The 19,285-nt window shown below is 48.0% G+C and overlaps 1 protein-coding gene across 10 annotated transcripts in view; it reads left to right on the top strand.

Moving 5' to 3' along the window:
• Positions 1–19,285, top strand: part of ARAP1 (ArfGAP with RhoGAP domain, ankyrin repeat and PH domain 1) — a 218,000-nt gene that overhangs the window by 136,822 nt on the left and 61,893 nt on the right. For all 10 annotated transcript variants that reach the window (XR_012900822.1, XR_012900821.1, XR_012900823.1 and 7 more), the window contains 3 exons: positions 2,775–2,926; positions 15,342–15,412; positions 18,851–18,954. Coding sequence is in view for 2 of the 10 variants with exons in the window: in XM_075919630.1 (XP_075775745.1) it covers positions 2,775–2,926; positions 15,342–15,412; positions 18,851–18,954 (327 nt within the window). In the remaining 8 variants the exon portion in view is untranslated. The remainder of the gene's footprint in view (positions 1–2,774; positions 2,927–15,341; positions 15,413–18,850; positions 18,955–19,285) is intronic.

Raw genomic sequence — 19,285 nt, 5'->3', positions numbered from 1 at the left:
AAAAACAGAGGGAAACAAATGCAGATCTCTCTCTATCTCTTTTGTGTGCCAAAGGAAACTTCCCTCTTTTTGTCCTTAATAAAGCTTTACTGTAAAAAGCCTCTGTGTTGCCCGTCTGGTGGTGCTGATGGGGAAGACAGGAAATGACTGAGAAGTAGCAATGGGAAGACAGCTGTGGCTGAGTTCTTGTGCCCAAGAGTTTCAGAGTAGCAGAAGAGAAAGTTGCTGGGAGGAATCTGTCTGGGGCTTCTTCTGAGTGCTTGGCCAGCTTTTCAGAGGTGCTGAGCAGCTGTCATCCCAAATATCTACTCAAGAAAGAGATTTTGGAGTCATTGTGGATAGTTCTCTGGAAACATCCACTCAGTGTGCAGGCAAAAAAGCAAACAGAATGTTAGGAATCATTTAAAAAACGGATAGAGAATAAGACAAAGAATATTTTATTGCCTCTGTATACAGCCATGGTACGCCAACATCTCGAATACTGCAGACAGATGTGGTCACCTCATCTCAAAAAAGATATATTGGCTTAGGAAAAGGTTCAGAAAAGGGCAACAAAAATGATTGGGACTGGTCCTATATGAAGAGAGCTTAAAAAGACTGGGACTTTTCAGCTTAGAAAAGAGGAGACTAAGAGGGGATATGATAGAGGTCTATAAAATCATGACTAGTGTGGGGAAAGTGAATAAGGAAAAGTTATTTACTTATTCCCACAATGTAAGAACCAGGGGTCACCAAATGAAATTAATAGGCAGCAGGTTTAAAACAAACAAAAGGACATTTTTCTTCACGCAGAGCACAGTCAACCTGTGGAACTCCTTGCCAGAGGATGTGGTAAAGACTAGGACTTTAACAGGGTTTTAAAAAGAGCTAGATAGATTCATGGAGGTTAGGTCTATCAATGGCTATTAGCAAGGATAGGTAGAAATGGTGTCCGTAGCCTCTGTTTGTCTGGAAGTGGGTGACAGGAGAGGGATCATGTGATGATTACCTGTTGTATTCCCTCCCTCTGGGGCATCTGGTATTGGCCACTGTTGGCAGACAGGATACTGGGTTAGATGGACCATTGGTCTGACCCAGTATGGCCATTCTTATGTTCTTAATGTCACCAGCTTTGCTCAGCACCTCTGCAGTTCGGGCCATGGGTGGCTCTGTCTTTGCACTTAATTATTTTTCATTAACCCTGCAGAACCCAAATTTCTCACTGCTAGTCATAAATCAATGCCCTCGTGTAGTTGCTTGCAGCTGAGAATCTCCAAAGATTTGTCAATTAATGCTCCTGACAGGGGGTGGATAAAAGGCATTACCCAGATTTTGCAGATGATGGAGAAGGAAGTACCTCTTGCAATAACACAAGAACTCTGGTGATATGAATAGGTGGCAGCAGGTTTAAAACAAACATAAGGTAATATATCTTGACACAGCTCATAGCCAACCTGTGGAACTCCTCGCCAGGGGATGTTATGAAGGCTAAAAGTATAACTGGGTTCAGAAAAGAACTAAGTAAGTTAATGGAGGACAGGTCCATCAATAGCTATTGGCTAAGATGGTCCTGAATGAAAACCTCGTGGTGTGGGTATTCCCAAGTCTCTGAGTGCCAGAAACGGGAACTGGATGACAGAGCACGGTTCACTTGAAGTTGCCCTGTTCTGTGCATTCCCTTTGAAGCACCTGTCATTGGCCAGTCAAAGGACAGGACACTGGGCTGAATGGAACATGGCTCTGACCCAGACTTGCTGTTTCTATATTCTTATGTGGACACTGAGTCATGGGGAGAATCAGGCCTACTACCGGCCACCTGAATCCATATGTGGGCACTTAAATAAAACTGGCCTGTTTTTAGAGGTGCTGTAAGTCAAACAATGTGATGAACTGGTTGGACCTCCCAGGTCCGGCACCCTCGGGACCTGACTGGTCCCAAATGAGGGAGTTTGCCAGACCAGGGGAGGCCAATTCCGCCCCTCTGTTGATCGACTTGGCTCCTCTGCCTGCAGCAGGGCTCCCCTGGCCTGCAGCTCAATGCAAGGCTCCTGGCTCCGTGGCTGCTGGGACTCCCCTGCCCCAGAGCTCTGTGGCTGCCAGGGCCACTGCAGCTCCCGCCACCCTGAAACTGCTGGAGCTGGTGATGCTGCCACTGCCACTGGGCTGGTAGGGCTGCCGCTGCTCCGGGGCTGCTGCCCTGGGCCAGCTAGGACTCTAATGACCCAGGGCCAGCCCAGGCTGCTGGAGTCCTGGCTCTGCTCTGGCTGCTGGGCTCCTAGGGCTTTCTGGTCCAGCCACATCCGTGGTGTAGGTAAGGACATGGGAAGTAACAGCCTCATACGTCTTAGGTTGGGAAAGATGTGGACAAGTTAGAGAGTCCAGAGGAGAGCAGCAAACATGTCCCAGGTTTAGAGACCCTGGTGGTTTTTGATGGTGGTTAGTGGTGGGGACAGGGACAATCGCAGCTGTTTGCTGTTCGGCTGTTAAATATCCTGTTTCCTTGCGGCACGTTGGAAATCTGTGCTAGGACCTCATGGTGCTGCCACCGTCATACGGTCTGGTGCACTCACCTGATCACTGGGCTCTTGCACTGTGCAAAGGCCCCGATTCTTACCTCCATTAACTCGCTGCAAATCCGCTGTCGCTCCTTCCCCTGCAGCAGAGTGAGGCCGAGTGTCTGCTGAGATGGGGGTCTGGCCCTGTGTTTTAAAGGCAGCCATGAGGGGAAGGCAAGGAGCAGGGTTTGGGATAGGACTGTGACTGCATTAACATGGGGTCTTTCTTTTTCTCTGCAGCTTTCCTACTAGGGAAGAATCCCGATCTCCTGAGCCCGTGTCTATCGTCCCACTCCCTCCACCTGCTGTCCTCCCCCATGTGAACCCAGAGCCACAGCAGAGCCCCCCTGAACTGCCTTTCAGACCCGTCGATCTGTTCCAGCCGGAGTTTGGTGAGTGTGTGTCAGGCTTAACCCGCCACTTCTCAAGCTTTGCCTTAGTGCACTGACCTGGGCTTCCCTAGACAGCCTTTGGGCGCGGCGTAGTGTCTGTCCATCTGTCCATCCTGCTCACTGCAGCAGCAGTTTTTCCTGAAACGACTTGGGGATTTTTCATGGGTTGCAAGAGCAGGTTTTGGGTGCCAGGAATCCTGGGACTCGACATTGGCTCTTACGCAGCTTGGTGATGGTTCGGAAGCAGGCCTGTTCAGTCACCGTGTGGCGATTCTCTCCTAACATCTGTTGGCACAGCACCAAGGTTTAATCGGCCTAAAACCACATGGAGGATTTTATCTCAGTGGATAGGTTTAAAAGAGAGCGGATGAGAAGAAAGGAAGTCCTTGTTATTGAGGAGCGAATGCTAAATTATCCCAGAGTGTCCAGTGATTGAATTCAACTTTGATGTCTGGTTGAGGCATAAGCATTTCTCCCCACAGCTCCCTTCAGGGACTGTGTCCCAAGATCCTGGGGTAGGGCACAGGGTGGCCATTGAGTGTTAACAGGAATTTCCTGGGCCTGGCGTATACATTCTAGTTCACCCGTGAATGCTGTGATGGCTCATACCACGTCTCCACTTGCTGTGCCTGAGATTGATCTTCTGGCCTTCGATTTAGCGGGTCTGTTAAAGACCCGCTAAATTGAATACTGAGGGCACCCCCAGTTGTCGCTGGTACTCATCGCAGTTGCGAGGAGTAAGGGAAACCGACAGAAATATTTGCTCCCATCAACTTCCCTATGTGAAGTTGGTGCCAAGCTTGGCCTAACGTATTATGTAATTTGCATAGCTGGAGTCGTGTAACTTAACCCAACCCTCCAGGTCTAGTATAGACTTGGCCTTAGATAAAAACTGGTGTCACCCTGGTCACCAGTATCACAGAGAAGCACCATGAGTTAGGTGTCTACACTGAACATTATGTTCTTAAGGTCTGTGTTTGGGCACAGGTCACCAGCAAAGGTAAAAAACCAGGTTTTCTGTCAAGGAAGAAAAGTCTTTATCTGGCTGATTATGTGTAAATGAAATATTGTGTAGATCACAACGGGTCAGAGAGGGGCAAATAACAGAAAAAAAGTAAATGGGGAGTGAACTCTATTTTGAAGTGTGTATCTGACATTTGCTGTGGTATATTTGGGGGACAAGGAAGACACCCTTTCATCCTTAAACCGCCAGCGAGTTTGCTGCATGAAAGGGTCTCAGCCAAGCGTGACTGAAAATGCTGGAGAAAACTCAGGGTGAGAGAAGCTTCTTTAGGCAGGAGGGTGACCTGCTAGTTAAGTTCAGTCTCTAGTAAGTTAGTTACAATTTTGCTTGACAGGAAGCCATTTGTTTCTGTTGTCCGTACTCCCCATCCCTTGCATCTCTGTGTGTTCGTGCGTCTCTGTGTGTTCTTGTTTTCACTACGCATCTAGCTCAGGGCTGCGGTTTGGAGCAACGTGCAGGTCCCGGGTTGACGCTTACAAGCTGGCTTGTGCTATTTTGGGAAACAGCTGGCCTGGGGGTTCTGCAAGTGTGCAAGAAGGGGCTAAGCCCTCGGGGGAAAGACCCAAGGCCACAGGTGTTGGTGTGAGCCGTTCACTGCCTGGTACAGTCTGCAGGGGCAGGCAGGGCTTGGGCTGCCAGAAGCTGGTAGTTTCAAGGAGCATCGTGCTAAGAGCATCACGACCACCCCTGGAAAGCGTCACAGCCACCGTAGACTGGTTGAACAAAGCAATTTTCATCTTCAACCCTGAGCAAAGCTGGATGAGAGAGACAGGCCTGGGGGCCAATCAGCAGGAGTCATTGACAGCTTTGCTGCTGCCTTGCATGCCTGCCAGGCAGGTATTGACTAGGGCCAGGCCTGCAGGTAACCTGAGGAGAGGGGAAGCTGGTGTGGGAACCAGCAGCAAAAGGGTTAAATCTCAAAGACAAGAGGAGGCAACAATGCTGGTGTGGAGGCGCATCGGGGTTCCCTGCCTCCTGCACCCCTGTAGTGGCACAGACAGAATCTACCAGCCAGTAGAATAGAGGGAGTTTATTGCTTCTCCAGGATACAGCACAGCACAGATGTAATCTGGTCACAGGGCAGGCCTAGGATGCCTCAGCCCCCCTTGAGATGGGGGAGCCTGGGCCCCTAAATCCCAGCCCGTTGCCTAGGCTGCTTCCTCCATGATACCAGACAGAAACTCCCACTCTTTTCCAGCCCTGCCCCCCAGCCAGGTGCTGGTCTCCGCCCTGCTCCCTTTGTCTCTCCCTGGGAGGCTAAGCCTGGGTGTCTGGGATAATACGCATTTGGGAGAGTCAGTGAGAATCTCCCATCACAGCACAGGGGACCCCGGGTCACAGAACAGATAGCATCCCCACTACACCGCAGCTCGTGACTGGAGCATGGGACTAGACTCCTGGGGCCTATTTCCAGCCATGCCACTGAGTTGCTGTATGACCTGGGGCAACTCTCTTGACTTCTCTGGGCCTTGGTTTTCTCCTGTGTGAAATGGGGGGTGGGGAGGGGGTCATGATACTTAACTTCCTCTTCACTGCCACGTCAGGCCTTCGGTCATTAAGCTGGATGAGGTCTAATTAGTTAAACGCGCTGCGAATGAGTTAAGCTCCATAGACGTGCACAGTGTCCTCACGCTCACAGGCCTGCATCGCACGGCTGCTCGAGAGCCAGTGTAGTCCTGACTGCTTTGGAAAGGCCCTGGCGCTAGAGCGGAGACAGGTTCAGCTGTGGGGAATACAAAGGGGCTTCGTTATTGAGGCTTCTGGACACACCCGGGGCCTATGGCTCCCTTTGGCCCCAGACCGACAGACTGAGGCTACGCTGCCTGGTGTGGAGGCGCCCTGACCTGGAGTTAGCAGCTGTAGAAGCAGCGGCTCAGCATGGTGCATGTTGCTGAGGAATGGGGAGATGGCAGCAGCTGTAACTGGGTATCCAAACAAGCTCCTGTCTCATAAGAAGTGGTGGCCATTTCTCTGTGTGCATATAAAAATAACAGAAATGTTCCATTTCCATATCAGCGTTCACCTCATAGTGCTTTCCAGTCTGCCTCTATCGGAATCATTCTCCAAGCCTTGGAATGCAGCCACCTCTGAGGTGGGACGCATCAGCCTCTCAGCATAGGCTAGTGACATGACTATGTACCTAAGGTTCTGAGCAGGGTTTTACCCGAGCGACTACCCTGTGCCATCGGCCGTGCCGCAGCAGCTACCCTGTCAGAGCTAGCTCAGGTCGGCAGACTTGTGCAGCAATCCAACCTTGAGGGGGGTAATAAAGAGCGGGTTCCTCCTATGGAACCACAAAGCAGGGGTGGTGGTAGTTTGAAACCAGTTGCACACTGGAATTTAGCACCTGTGCATCTGCTTGTGCGAAAGTAGCCCTGGGATCTTTCAGGGCCACAGGCAGTCCGGGCCTTGACTTTACAGCTCATTTGTTTGAATGCTCAAGTCTAAATAGTGTTTCTCCTGCTTTGAATGTTCAAAAAATAAACCAGGGGTCTGTCTTCCAGCCTCTATTATCCCATGGTCCCAGGAGAAAGTCTCATCCATCAGTGGCTGGGGTACCAGCAGACACAAGGCCAGGCTGTCTTACCAAGGGACAGATTTATTAAGAACCTCCTGTGTAGTTAGCTTTGCCAGAAAGCAGCCACGCCTGCCTGTGGAATCCTTATGGCCACATAGCAGAGTTTAACACTGGTGATTAATGCCCCGGTTCCTGAAAAAACTTGAAAAATAACAAAGTCTTGCAGCACCTTAGAGATTAACAAAAATGTAGGCTCAAAAGCTTCAGAAGGGGAGCCAAGTTAGTCTGTAAAGGAAAAACTTAAAAAAACAACAAATAGTCTGGTAGCACTTTAAAGACTAACTAAACATGTAGATGGGATCATGAGCTTTCATGGGCACAGCCCACTTCTTCAGATGCATGGAGTTAAGGGGTCTAGTTTCCAAATAAATAGCAGACAAGGGGGTAGGTAGAAGGAAAAAGAAGGAAAAAAATGGGGGGGGGGGGAATATTGTTGATTAGCATGTCCATGCTAAATGAAGCCGATAGCATGGTTACTAAGTGCTCTTAAGTACCTGGTGTTTGTTTGTTTTTTTTATGTCATTAGGATGTGGAATGGAGCAGGTAATCCAGTTAAGGTCTTTGTTTAAACCTCTGCTGCAGGCATCAAACTTGTAAATGAAATAAAGCTCCACAGCTTCCCTTTCAAGCTGGTTTTTGAAATTGGCTTGAAATAATATCAAAACTTTGAGATCCATTAGTGAGTGCCCAGGCAAGTTAAAATCTTCCCCTACAGGTTTCTGTGTGTTGCCTTTTCCAGGATTTGATTTGTGTCCATTAACCCTTTCTCGTAGAGACTGTCCGGTTTGGCCAATATCCATGGCAGAGGGGCATTGCTGGCACTTGATGGCATAGATCATGTTAGAGGATGTGCAGTTGTATGAGCCTCTGATGTGGTGGTTTATGTGGTTAGGTCCCATGATGATGTCGCTTGTGTAGATGTGTAGACAGAGTTGGCATCGGGGTTGATTGCAGTGGTGGGTTCCTGGGTGAGTATGATGGAGGTGTGCTGCGCGGTTACCGGAAATAATTTCTTTGAGTGTCGGGGGCTGTCTGTTGGTGAGGATTGTCCTGACCCTCAAGGCCTGTCAGAGTGAGGGGTCATTTTCCAGGATAGGTTGTAGATTGTTGAGAATGCTTTGGAGGGTTTTATGTTGGAGGATGTCGAGTCAACTATCCGATAAGCAAATTCTTATCGCAGTGTTTCCCAATTGGTGCTCTGGGGAACCCTGCAGATCCGCAAAGCGAAAGCAAGGGTTCCTCGAAGAGCCTGCATTCCCCCGCCCCCTGTTAAAGAGACAGAGCCATGGCGAGAGCTTCTTTTTTTTTGTTTTGTTTTGCTTAACGAAACGCTGCAGGGGCCTTTTTTTTTTAAGGCAACTCTAGGGGTTCCGTGGCCAAATAAAATTGGGAAAGACTGGCTTATCGGATAGTCAGTCAACTAGTTGATTTCCCCCCCCTTGCTGCCTCTATCAGCATGCAGCATAGCATGGAGCCTGGGTCAGTGGGGGACTGAGAGTCCCCGGGCTCCATGGCTTTGAAATGCACAAGATCCCCTGCTGGGAACTCTTGTACATTTCAAAGCAGGCATTCCTGCGTGCAGCCCAGAGTCAGTGGGACTTCCTGCTGGCCCCCGGCTGCTCACGGAGTTCCGCATTCCTCCTTTGAAATGTACAAGAGCCCCAGCAGTGGCTCTTGTACATTTCAAAGGAGGAATGTGGAAATGCTTATCGACTAGTCGAGTAGTCAATGGAAATTCCGTTGACTACTCGACTAGTCAGTTAACTGCCATGTAACATCCGTAATTAATACAAGTGGTGCCCAGTTGTTTTCTTTGTTGGGCCTCTCTTGAAGTAGCTGATGTCTGGGTATTTGTCTGGCTCTGTCAGTCTGTGTTGTACTTCTCCAGGTAGGTATTTTAGTTTTGAGAATGTTCTATATTGGTGTGGGCAACCCATGGCTCTTGAGCCACATGTGGTTCTTTGCTCAAAGAAATGAGGCTCTTGCCAGTTCAGAGCTGCACACCTGGACTGCTCACAGCTGCTCTGCGCACGTTCCTCAGCACCTGGAGGGAGAAGCTCATGGCTGCGGCAACGGTAGTGGCTCCAGGGAGACCCAGGCATTGGGTCAGAGTGAGGGGGTACTTGGCTCTGGGGGAGGAGGAGGACATTGGGTTAGAGTGGTGGGGGGGGGGGTGCCTGGCTCTGGGAGAGGGGAGGTGGATTGGGTTAGAGAGGAGGGCTGCAGCTCCTTAAACTCAATGGCTACGTCTAGACTACATGCCTCTGTCGCCAGAGGCATGTAGATGAGGCTACCAGGCATAGGAAAATGAAGCGTCGATTTAAATAATCGCCGCTTCATTTAAATTTACATGGCTGCCACGCTGAGCCGATCAGCTGTTTGTCGGCTCAGCGCGGTAGTCTGGACGCGCGGGTGTCGACATCAAAGGCATTTGTTGACCATCCAGGTATGCCTCCTGGAATGAGATTTACCTGGGTGGTCGACAAATGCCTTTGATGTCGACACCCGCGCGTCCAGACTACTGCGTTGAGCCGACAAACAGCTGATCGGCTCAGCGCGGCAGCCATGTAAATTTAAATGAAGTGGCGATTATTTAAATCGCCGCTTCATTTTCCTATGGCTGGTAGCCTCATCTACATGCCTCTGGTGACAGAGGCATGTAGTCTAGACGTAGCCAACGTCTTCATGAATACAGAATAAGGCAGCCAACACCGAATTTAAATTCCAGGGCAAAAAAAGAATCAGCATGTTTACACTGTATTTCTTTAAAGAAAATTCAAAGGCTATTGCTTGCCAGGCTGAAGCAATTATTCTGAGATATGAGTCTCTCCCTCATTGTTTTTGAACTTGTCATATTTGCAGTCTGGGAGAGACCTGAATTTTTAGAACTATAAAAAAGCCACAATCTTCATAAGTTAAAAAAACCAAGGAAACCATACCAGAGATTAACAAGTTGGAGTGAAACAGGCACTTCAGATTGTGCTAATTTACTTCTCAGTTAAGTTTAATTTTAAAAATTAAAATTAGGGCAGTAGTGTTACATTTAAAATACATGGTGGGAATGCTTATTTTTAGTGTGAGAAATCTACTGTATTTTCAAAGGTGTTTTTTTTTTAATTTGATGTTTGTTCCTTGTGAAGTTCTCTGAAGTTCTATGGATGCACTAAAAAAGATCTTGTGCACTAAAAAACCTGTCAGCAAAGGCGAGTTTGTTGTTAAATGCCTCGTAAATGTTGTGTCCATCTTCTCTCCAGAAATGACAATCTGAAAAGAATGGTTATAGACCTTCACCTTTTACACCACACAATTGAACACAGAATATTTGACATAAATGAAGCATTTGAATCCCATTTATATTCAGATCTTCAGAAATGTGAGTACCTCAGTATTGCACTGGATGAGTCTTGTGATGTACAGGACAAATCTCAATTGGCAATATTTGTACAAACTGCGTCAGAAGATTGTGTAATCAATGAAGAACTCATGGATATCATACCATTAAAAGACAGAACCCGTGGCATTGATGTGAAAGCACTGATGGAAGTGTTTGCAAAAACAAATCTGACTTTACTGAAACTTGCAGCAATAGCAACGGATGGGGCACCGTCTATAATTGGCTCTGTGAATGGATTTGTGGGGCTATGTAGAGCTGACAACAGGTTCCCTGAGTTCTGAACATTTCACTGCATCATCCATGAGGAGCAACTGGTGTCTGAATTTAGACTACATAATGAAATTGTCAATTCTATTCGCATACATACTCTTAACCACAGACAATTCAAGAATCTTATTGCTGAGCTCAACCAAGGTCTTCCAGAAGACCTGCCCCTGCACTGTACTGTAAGGTGGCTTTTGAAAGGCAAAGTGCTGTTTCATTTTTTTGAACTTTAAGACACTGTGAAACTGTTCATGGAAGAGACATAAGGAATATCCTGAGCTGTCAGACCCTTGTTGGAGTTTTAGATTTGGCATTTCTGATGGACACGCTGCATCATCTGGACAGACTCAATCTGGACCTACAAGGGAAATTAAAGGTGCTGCCCAACCTGGTGCTAAGTGTATTTGCATTTGTCAACAACCTCAGGCTGTTCAAAGCACAACTTCAAAGGCGGGAATTAACACATTTTCCTTTGTTGTGAAATGCGGGTCAACAAGCAGCGGAAGCCTTGGAAAAAAGCACAGCACAGTATGCAACCTTGGCCGAAAAACTTCATGATAGTTTCATGGAAAGATTCTATAATCTACAATTGAAAAGGCCACAGATTACATTTCTGGTCGACCCTTTCACTGCAGAGGCTGATCGTTGGAAAGCCCCATTAGTCACAGATGAAGCAACTTCACAGATTGAGATAATTGAATTGTCCGAGGATGATAGATTGAAGTCTTTTCTAAAGGAAAGCACACTTGAGTTCTGGAAAACTGTACTGGTGGAAAAATACCCCTATAGTAAACGGACTGCACTCAGACTACTGTCAATGTTTGGATCAATGTACCTTTGTGAGTCAGTTTTTTCTACATTGTAGCAAGTGAAATCGAAGCATTGATCTATTATAACTGACACTCCCGTGAGGGAATTACTTCGAGTGGCCTCAGCCGAATCCAAGCCCGATTTTGAAGAGGATTGTTGAAAACAAGGATTGCCAAAAGTCCTGCTGAGTCAAAAACTGTAACATGCAAGCTAAGAAATAACATTGTGGTTTGTCTTTCCTCACTGATCTAAGAACCCATCTACTGACATTATTTTAAGACTGGCTGCGCTTGTGCTTGCATTAAATTGCTTTCCTTTTAATTCAAATTTCTACTCTCAAGTAAGAGGTGTTAGTATGGGCACTAAAATGGGACCTTCTTATGCCTGTCTATCTGTGGGATTTATAGAGAAGAGGTCTTTTCAACAGTTTTCTGGCGACAAACCCAGTCTCTTCCTGAGGTATGTTGAGGACATTTTTGGAGTTGCAACTTGCTCTCACGAAGATCTCAACAAATGTATTTTGTCATTCTCTCAATTCCACCCAGCCGTGGAACTTTGGAACCCTTTGGAATGAATGTTATATTTTAAGCATCTTCTGGAACAAAAATTTGAAATAACTTTTGTCAACCCAGCACTTAACACAGCTGAGGAAAGGCTCTTGTCTGAAATGTCCTGTAATGTTGTTATTTTTATCACTATATTTTGTTCATTATATATCTATATATAGATACATAGATATATAGAAATAAATATATATTATGTGGCTCTTTGCACTCTATCCACAGCTATTTTGGCTCTTAGTCTCTAACTAGTTGGCCACCCCTGGTCTATATAGATCCTGGCACTGTAGTCATCATGAACAGGACAGATTATGAACAGGAGGCTGCCAGACAACTCGCCAACACCAAATTCTACAGGCTTCTCTCCTCTTATCCCACTAAAAAATCTTATTTAAAAAAAAAATCGAAACCATCTGCTTATGAAACTTCCTGCTACAACTCAGGACCAAATCTACACAAACACGCCCCAATCCCCGACTAGGAGTTTTCTATCTGTTACCCAAGATCCACAAACCTGGAAATCCTGGACGATCCATCATCTCAAGCATTGGCACACTCACCGCAGGATTATCTGGTTATATTGACCCTCTCCTCAGACCCTATGCTACCAGCACTCCTAGCTGCCTTTGAGACATCACCAACTTCCTGATGAAACTACTGAGCATCAGTCATCTTCTTGAAAACACCATCCTGGCCACCATGGATGTAGCTCTTTACACCAACACTGCACACCTGGTTACAGAGCTCTGTGACTGTCCTTACCCACAACTACTTCCGATCTGGATACAATTTATACCTTCAAGTCAGTGGTACAGCCATGGGTACCTACATGGCCCCACAATCTGCCAGCAGCTTTATGGCTGACCTTGAACAACGTTTCCTCAGCTCTCACCTGCTAGCACCTTTCCTTTGCTTATGCTACATTGATGACATTTTCATCTCATGGACCCATGGGAAGGAGAACCTTGAAGAATTCCACAGGGATTTCAACAACTTCCACCCCACCATCACCCTTAGCCTGGACCAGGCCACACAAGAGATCCACTTCCTTGACACTACAGTACAGTTACACGATGGACACATTTCTACCACCTTATACTGGAAACCTACCGACTGTTACACTTACCTGCATGCCTCTAGTTTCCACCCTAGACACATTTCCCCATCAGATCTTGTTCTTTCTGAAGGTGAAATAAACAGCTCATTTTGTTTTTGTCCCCTGGCTCTTACCTCCCTCCTGTTTCTGAGCAGAGCCTTTAATTCATTGCACTGGACAACTAATACTAGCACACAAGAGCAATAGTCACTTGTGATTTTTTTTCCCAGCCGCGCCAACCCTATCTTTGGCCCTCCGTCAAACAGTACCTCAGCATGTTGCCAAAGAAAAAACTCCCTTCAAAATCACTCAAACACTTAACGTGTTTGGAGAGAAAAAGGAGCCAGCAGCTTGTACCACTACCCTTTCGCATGGGCTCATCCTTCCATAACTTTGCTTCCCTCACAGCTGGCTGTCACTCCTGAACGGTGCTCTGTCTCATTTAGGCTCCAGACCTACAGTCCTCGGACAAAACACCCACTGATTTCAGGTTCTTAGGAGAGGGATTTAAATGGTGTATTAACTGCACTGTTGTACATAAGACACAGGGAGTCGTGGTCCGGCTCCCCTCAGCATGATCAGGCCCCAGCTGGAGAAACAGAGTCCAGTTCTGGATGTTACACTTTTAGGAAGGATGGTGTTACGGAAGAAACAGGTGTCCCAGGAGCGGATAGGGTAAACGGAACTGCTTTATTGCCCACGCATGTTTACCTCGGACATTCAACACTATGTCTGAGTGGCAACGGTTTGGCACCCATTACACCCTTTTATCTGTTTTCGTCTTTTAATTCACACGTCTATCACTACTTTTCCTAAAACTTTATTTAGTAACGTTTACTTCAGGGGAGTCCAAACTTTTTTCAAAGAGGGCCAGATTTGATGAAGTGAACATGCGTGAGGGCCGACCATTTTGCCTGACATTCTTTGAACCATTAAAATTAAATGCAAATTAACTATTTTATGCAAAGTTTATTGCAAACGGCATACTTTTCATTTCGTCACATGGATGACAAATCTAAACAGGTGTTAAATCACTCTGCCTTTCATATCTGAAGGCCAGATGAAAAAAAAATCCAGGAAGCTGAAATCTATGTCAGGAACATTGTAAAGTACATTACATATTATTGGTAATAAAGGTTGTCTGTCAACTTTTAAGTTCAAAAAATATGAACAGGAACATAACACCAAGTATACATGTTGTGTCCAAATATATTTATAACTGATTTAGACCAACTGACATTAACTGAGATTTTACAATGTATTCATCTCAATACATATGGATTCGTTGGGGGCCTTAAAAGATAGATATTGCCAAATTACCTGAGGGGCCGTATTAAACCGGAACACGGGCTGCAATTGGCCCGCGGGCCGGACTTTGGACATGCCTGGTTTACTTCCATGAAATGGATATTAATAAGCAGATAATGAATACAATTATACCCGCCCCTAATTACTATTTTCAGAATTTCTAATTAAATCAACACTTTTCTACACCACAAACTTTCCAAATCAATAGGTGACAGATTACAAGAGATGTAATCCTGAAAAAAAAATCTTATACAACACCACTGAAGGTAAGTAAAAGATACAATGAAGAAGAGCAATTGCATACTTATCTATTTTTCTAGGCTACAGAAACGAAGAGAAAGAGAATGTTTATACAGCAGGAAGGATAATACCTGTTTTGGCCAGACACTTTATCTGTCTTCCAGACTGTAGAAACAAAGAGAAAAAACATGTTCAAGAGTAATGCCTACTGTGACTGAACTCCTTAGCCACCAGTGTATAGCTATCCCGGGCCCCTATTAATTTTTACATACCCCAACAGATGGGGAAATTGGATAGAGTCCAAAGGAGAGCAACAAAAATGAGCAAAGCTTTAGAACACCTGACCAGTGAGGAAAGCTTTAAAAAACCAGGCATGTTTAGTCTGGAGAAAAGAAAATGGAGACACCACCCGAGAACAGTCGTCAGGTGTTCTCTGTGTCCACTGACGGTAGGACAAGAAGTAATGGGTGTAATTTGTAGCCAGGGAGATTTAGGTCAGATATCAGGAAAAACTTTCTAACTCTGCAAGGAAGCTGTGCAGTTGGGAGGCTGTGGAATCCTAATCATTGGGGGCTTTCAGACCAGGCTGGATACACCCCTCTCAGGGCTGGTCTAGCAGGGGGCTGGAAATAACCTCTCAAGGTCCCATCCTGCCCAACATTTCTGCAATCCTGTGATGTGTAAAGCCCCTGTGCACTCTGGGAATTGTAAGGGGATGCGCGCAAGACACAGCCGGACAGGGAAGCACAGAGTGCTGGCTGACAGCTGTTGCGTAGTGTGAACTGCTCACGGAAAGCCTTTTCCCAGCTCTAGTGTCATTCATGGCAGGGTTTTGGTGTGCTGGATAAAATTAGCCTCATTTTTCAGATGGGGAAATTGAGGTATGGAGAGGGGAAGTGTCATGGGCAGGGTCACACAGAGCGTCGGTAGCAGAGAAAGCAGCGGAGCCCAAACCACCTGAATCCTGTTCCAGTGTCCGACTCTGGATAATGTTGCCTCTTGCTAGAGCAGTGGTGCTGGCTGGTAGGGTGCGGGAGCAGGTATCGTGAAGCATGGGGGGAAAACAGTGATCTCGGGGTGCCTGCTCCCTGAACCCCCTTTGAATGAATGTGTCTCAGCCTCTCTTTGTATCTCTTCACAGACAATTCTGACTATGAGGAACCCCTGTGGGAGGAAGAACTGGAAGCTCCAGTAGGAGAAATGAATGATAAGGTTGGTTCATGATGTGGTTTTCTCAGTGGGTCTGTCTGTCTGTCTGTGTGTCTGTGTTGCCTTCAGTTTTAAAACACAAAATGAAAGAAAGTAGCCCCAACATTGTATGGAAAGCAGGGGTGGGGTGGAACCATCAGAGGGTCTCGTTATCTTTGCACAAGCTCATTCCAAAGGGACAGAGTCTAGGATTCGGTCACACCACTGAAATGCAGTCAGCTCTGGTGTGGAACACAGCAGCTGTTAACAGCATATAGCTACACTGCAGAACGCTGTAGGGCAGGAAGCGAAGAAGAATGCGACAGCTAATTGAAATTATAGGGGGATATGAGGAAGGCAGAACTTTGTAACCCCAATTTTGCCTATGGCACAAATGCCAGTAACTAGATGTCGTGTGGTTCAATTTATTTTGGATCTGAGGGAAACCAGCACACTCCAGAGAGTCTTAGACACTCCAGAGAGTCTTAAACACTTCCTTATTTATTGCAAGCCTTGAAACAGTTAATATAGTCCTTTAAGTTTTATAAGCCTTGACAACAATTACTACTCAGTTTAAGCCTTCAATACCATAACTTTTGAAAGCAACTAGTGCAATACAAAACAATGCAAAAGCAATGGATACAAGATTTATTATAATACAGTATTTAAGCCTCGTTCCCTTTCACTTCATCTGCATGCCACCTTACAGTACAAGGCAGGAGATTCGTGGTCCCTTTGACTCCTACGCTTTGGGACGCCGTGCACGGCTGTGACCAGTGTGCAGGGTCTTTGACTTCTAGTTACAACGAGCAGGACTGTTGGTCAACCCATTGATTATCTTTTCTACACCTATATTTATCCTAGGCTTGACTTGGTCGCCCATGACTATGATTCACCATTCACTGTTTAGAACTAGGTTATGTTTTTATTCTTTAAACTACACTACTGATCAGCTTACCCATCACTATTTCTTCTTACGATGCGCGGCTGCTGTAAATTGTGGACCTCTTTGTGGCTAACGGTTTTAGGACTGCCAGGTTGCGCCTTGTGCTTCTGCTTATCTTTCAGAATGTTCTCATCTAGTTCATTGCGGTCACGCTCTGCCCAGCTCCCTTAAGCACAGGGCATCATGTTTTCACCCGCTTGCTCCAGGCCTTGCCTGCATGCACACATGGCACCAGACTTTATCCAGGCCTAAGCTTGCCTGATCACACGACTGCACTTCTGTCAACACAGGGCCGTGAAGGCTTCCTCCACCGGGTGAGTTAGGACTTGCAGCACTTTGGGGTGCTGCTGGGACATGAGAACAGAAATGCTGCGCTCGGGGGCGACCCTGGAGAGCATGAGGCCGTGGCTCCATTTGATACAGTGCTGTCTGCTCTAATGCTGTCTGTTCTAATGCCAGCCCCCTGTGCTCTTGAGCTGCAAATCAGAAGCAGCACTAAGGGGTGTCAGGCGATGTTCCCTCTAATCTTTTCCTTCTATGTGCAGAATAAAATTTGATATGCACCAAGGCATGTGCAAATGTACATCACCAGTAGAAACAAAAAACCTAGCTGGGCGCTCTGCCAGTCAGTGGGGCGGCATTTGAATCCCTCTGGTGCGGCTGCACAACCGCACAGCTGACAGGGAACAGTGGTGCCAGGCTCCCAGAACCCTTGACAGGAGGAGGAGTCTAAATACCTCTGTGGATCAACACCTTGGTGCCTGCTGGATAAATGTATCCCCGATTCACCACCTCAGGCATAGTGAGTGTGAGTTTGTGGTGTGGGGTGTAAGTCGTGGGCATTTGTGCATAGCTTGTCTATGTGTGTGTGCACACACTCCTCCTTTCCTGTGCCAGCAGGAAAATGCAGAACTTCTCACCAAAAGCCTATTTAGCAATTTGATTGCATCTGGCTGCACTTCCTTATCCTGTGAGGGCCGTGCATGCTGAGAGGCATGGGGAGGGGCAGAAGAGAGCTAGGAGGTTGGCACAGGGCCCTCAAGGACAGTCCTCTCTGGGGGTTTGGATTCAGGAAACATGTGCCATGAGCTTGGTCTCTAGCTAGACCTGTCACTGCCTGTAATCACAGTCTAGCACAGCAGTCCTTCCCTGTCAGACAGCGGCCCAGCGTCGGAATAGCAGGGGGTGCTGCAAGGCGGGATGGGTGAGTATTGGCAGAGCTGGGTGAGGACCCAGGAGCCGCATAGGAAAGGGGCTGCAGGTCAGCAGAGCTGGTGGGAAAAGCTTGTATATCCTCTGCCTCCACCCGGCCTGGCTTTTCTTTAGCACCAAATTCATGCCCATGAAGGAAGCAAACCCAAGTACTCCTGGAGGTGACTCGTGGCCTGTGCCCTCTCTCCCTGCGTGGACCTCGCCGTGCCTCAGACATTCTCCACGTCACGTTCTGAGGAGCTGGCTGGGAGGGGTGCGTGCATGTGGGCGCACTGTGGTGGGGTGAAGCCAGTGCTCACAATGGCCCTTTCTCCTCCCTGCCCCCCCTTTGGGCTGGCTAGTCGTCCCCCCCCCCCCGAAAACTCAACCTTGCCCATCACAGACCTCAGGCCGTTTCCCAGAGCGGGTTAGTTTCTCTTTGCTGACACATGGTGTATGGACGTGTTGTGCTCGCGTTACTCTAGCCCAGCGGTTCCCAACCTTTTCCAGGTGGGGATCCATTTTGACCATTCAGGAAGACTTGGTGACCCAAGGCAATTCAAAAACAGGGGGAGGAGGCAGGGCAGAGACACCTGGTGACCCTTTTGAAATGTCATGGCGACCCATAGGTTGGGAAACCCTGCTCTAGTCAGACCGAACACCCATGGCAGCGATGCAGTGGTAGCACAGGGTTTGGTGTGGGAGTATGAGCCTGTCTGGGGAAACCCGGCGTAGTTACGCAGGCCAGCCAGGGCTAGAGATGTTAGATGTCGTGTAATTGAGCAGTTGTGGAAGCAAATATTTCATGTGGTTACACGACTATTCGATAGTCCCCGGGGGCGGGGCCGGCAGCTTGTGAGCCCCCAGCCCTGCGTTGCTCGTTCTGTCCGAGGCAGCAGCACTGGGGTGGAGGGGCAGGCAGATCTGGTGCTTGTTTGGAGCTGGCTTTTAATCTAGCCCCTCACAGGCACTGGCTCCTGCTCCCCTCCTCTTTGCTGCCTCTTGTGCAGAGGCAGCAAGGGGGGGGGAGGAATGTGTGTAATCGACAGGATTAACCGACAAGCCCAGGCTTCTCCGTTAATCATGTCGTCATCTACACAATGACATCCCTCGCCAGTGCTGCAGGAGCATTGCTGCTGTGGGTACCCGAGCGGGCGAGGTGCAAACGTGAGCTCCCCTCCTTCTGCACGAGCTGCGACATGGGCAGAGCGTGCAGGAGTGCGGAACTGCTCCATCCCGGCCATGCCAGCCTGCCCTGCTGCCAGCGGGGAACTAGGAACCGAAAGGCTGCTCCTGCGAGACCCGCCCTGTCTCTGTCTCCGCAGGACAATGCCGGGAGCCGGAGGGGGCGCTCGCGCTCCGAGCGAGTCAACAGCCTGTTCAGCGAGGACGAGCTGATTGAAGACTATTACGACCAGCCCTCGGCCAAGTAGGGACCGTCTCTCCTCCCCTCCCCTTCTCCTCCCCGAGCACGGGGGCGTTCTCCTTCCTCTGCGGCCCCTGCTATGGTGAATCACGGAGCCAGCGAGGGGACCCGCCAGGTGGCTTCTGGCAACCTCGGAAGCGAGGCGGTGCCGAGCGCTACACATGCTGGCCCCAGGAGATCTAGCGTCGGCCGGCAGAGCCTTGGTTGGTGATGCCAGTGTAAATCCGGAGCCACCCCCCTGAGAGGAGCGGAGTGGCTCTGGGAACTTGGCGAGCAGGATCGGGTGCTCCCTGTGGCGTGATGTTCTCTTGTCCTGCCTCGCCTCCCAGGCCTG

Source organism: Pelodiscus sinensis, chromosome 1 (assembly GCF_049634645.1).
Source record: "Pelodiscus sinensis isolate JC-2024 chromosome 1, ASM4963464v1, whole genome shotgun sequence".
Classification (NCBI taxonomy): Eukaryota; Metazoa; Chordata; order Testudines; family Trionychidae; genus Pelodiscus; species Pelodiscus sinensis.
Note: the sequence above shows the minus strand (reverse complement) of the source record. Positions and strands in the feature narration are given on the sequence as shown.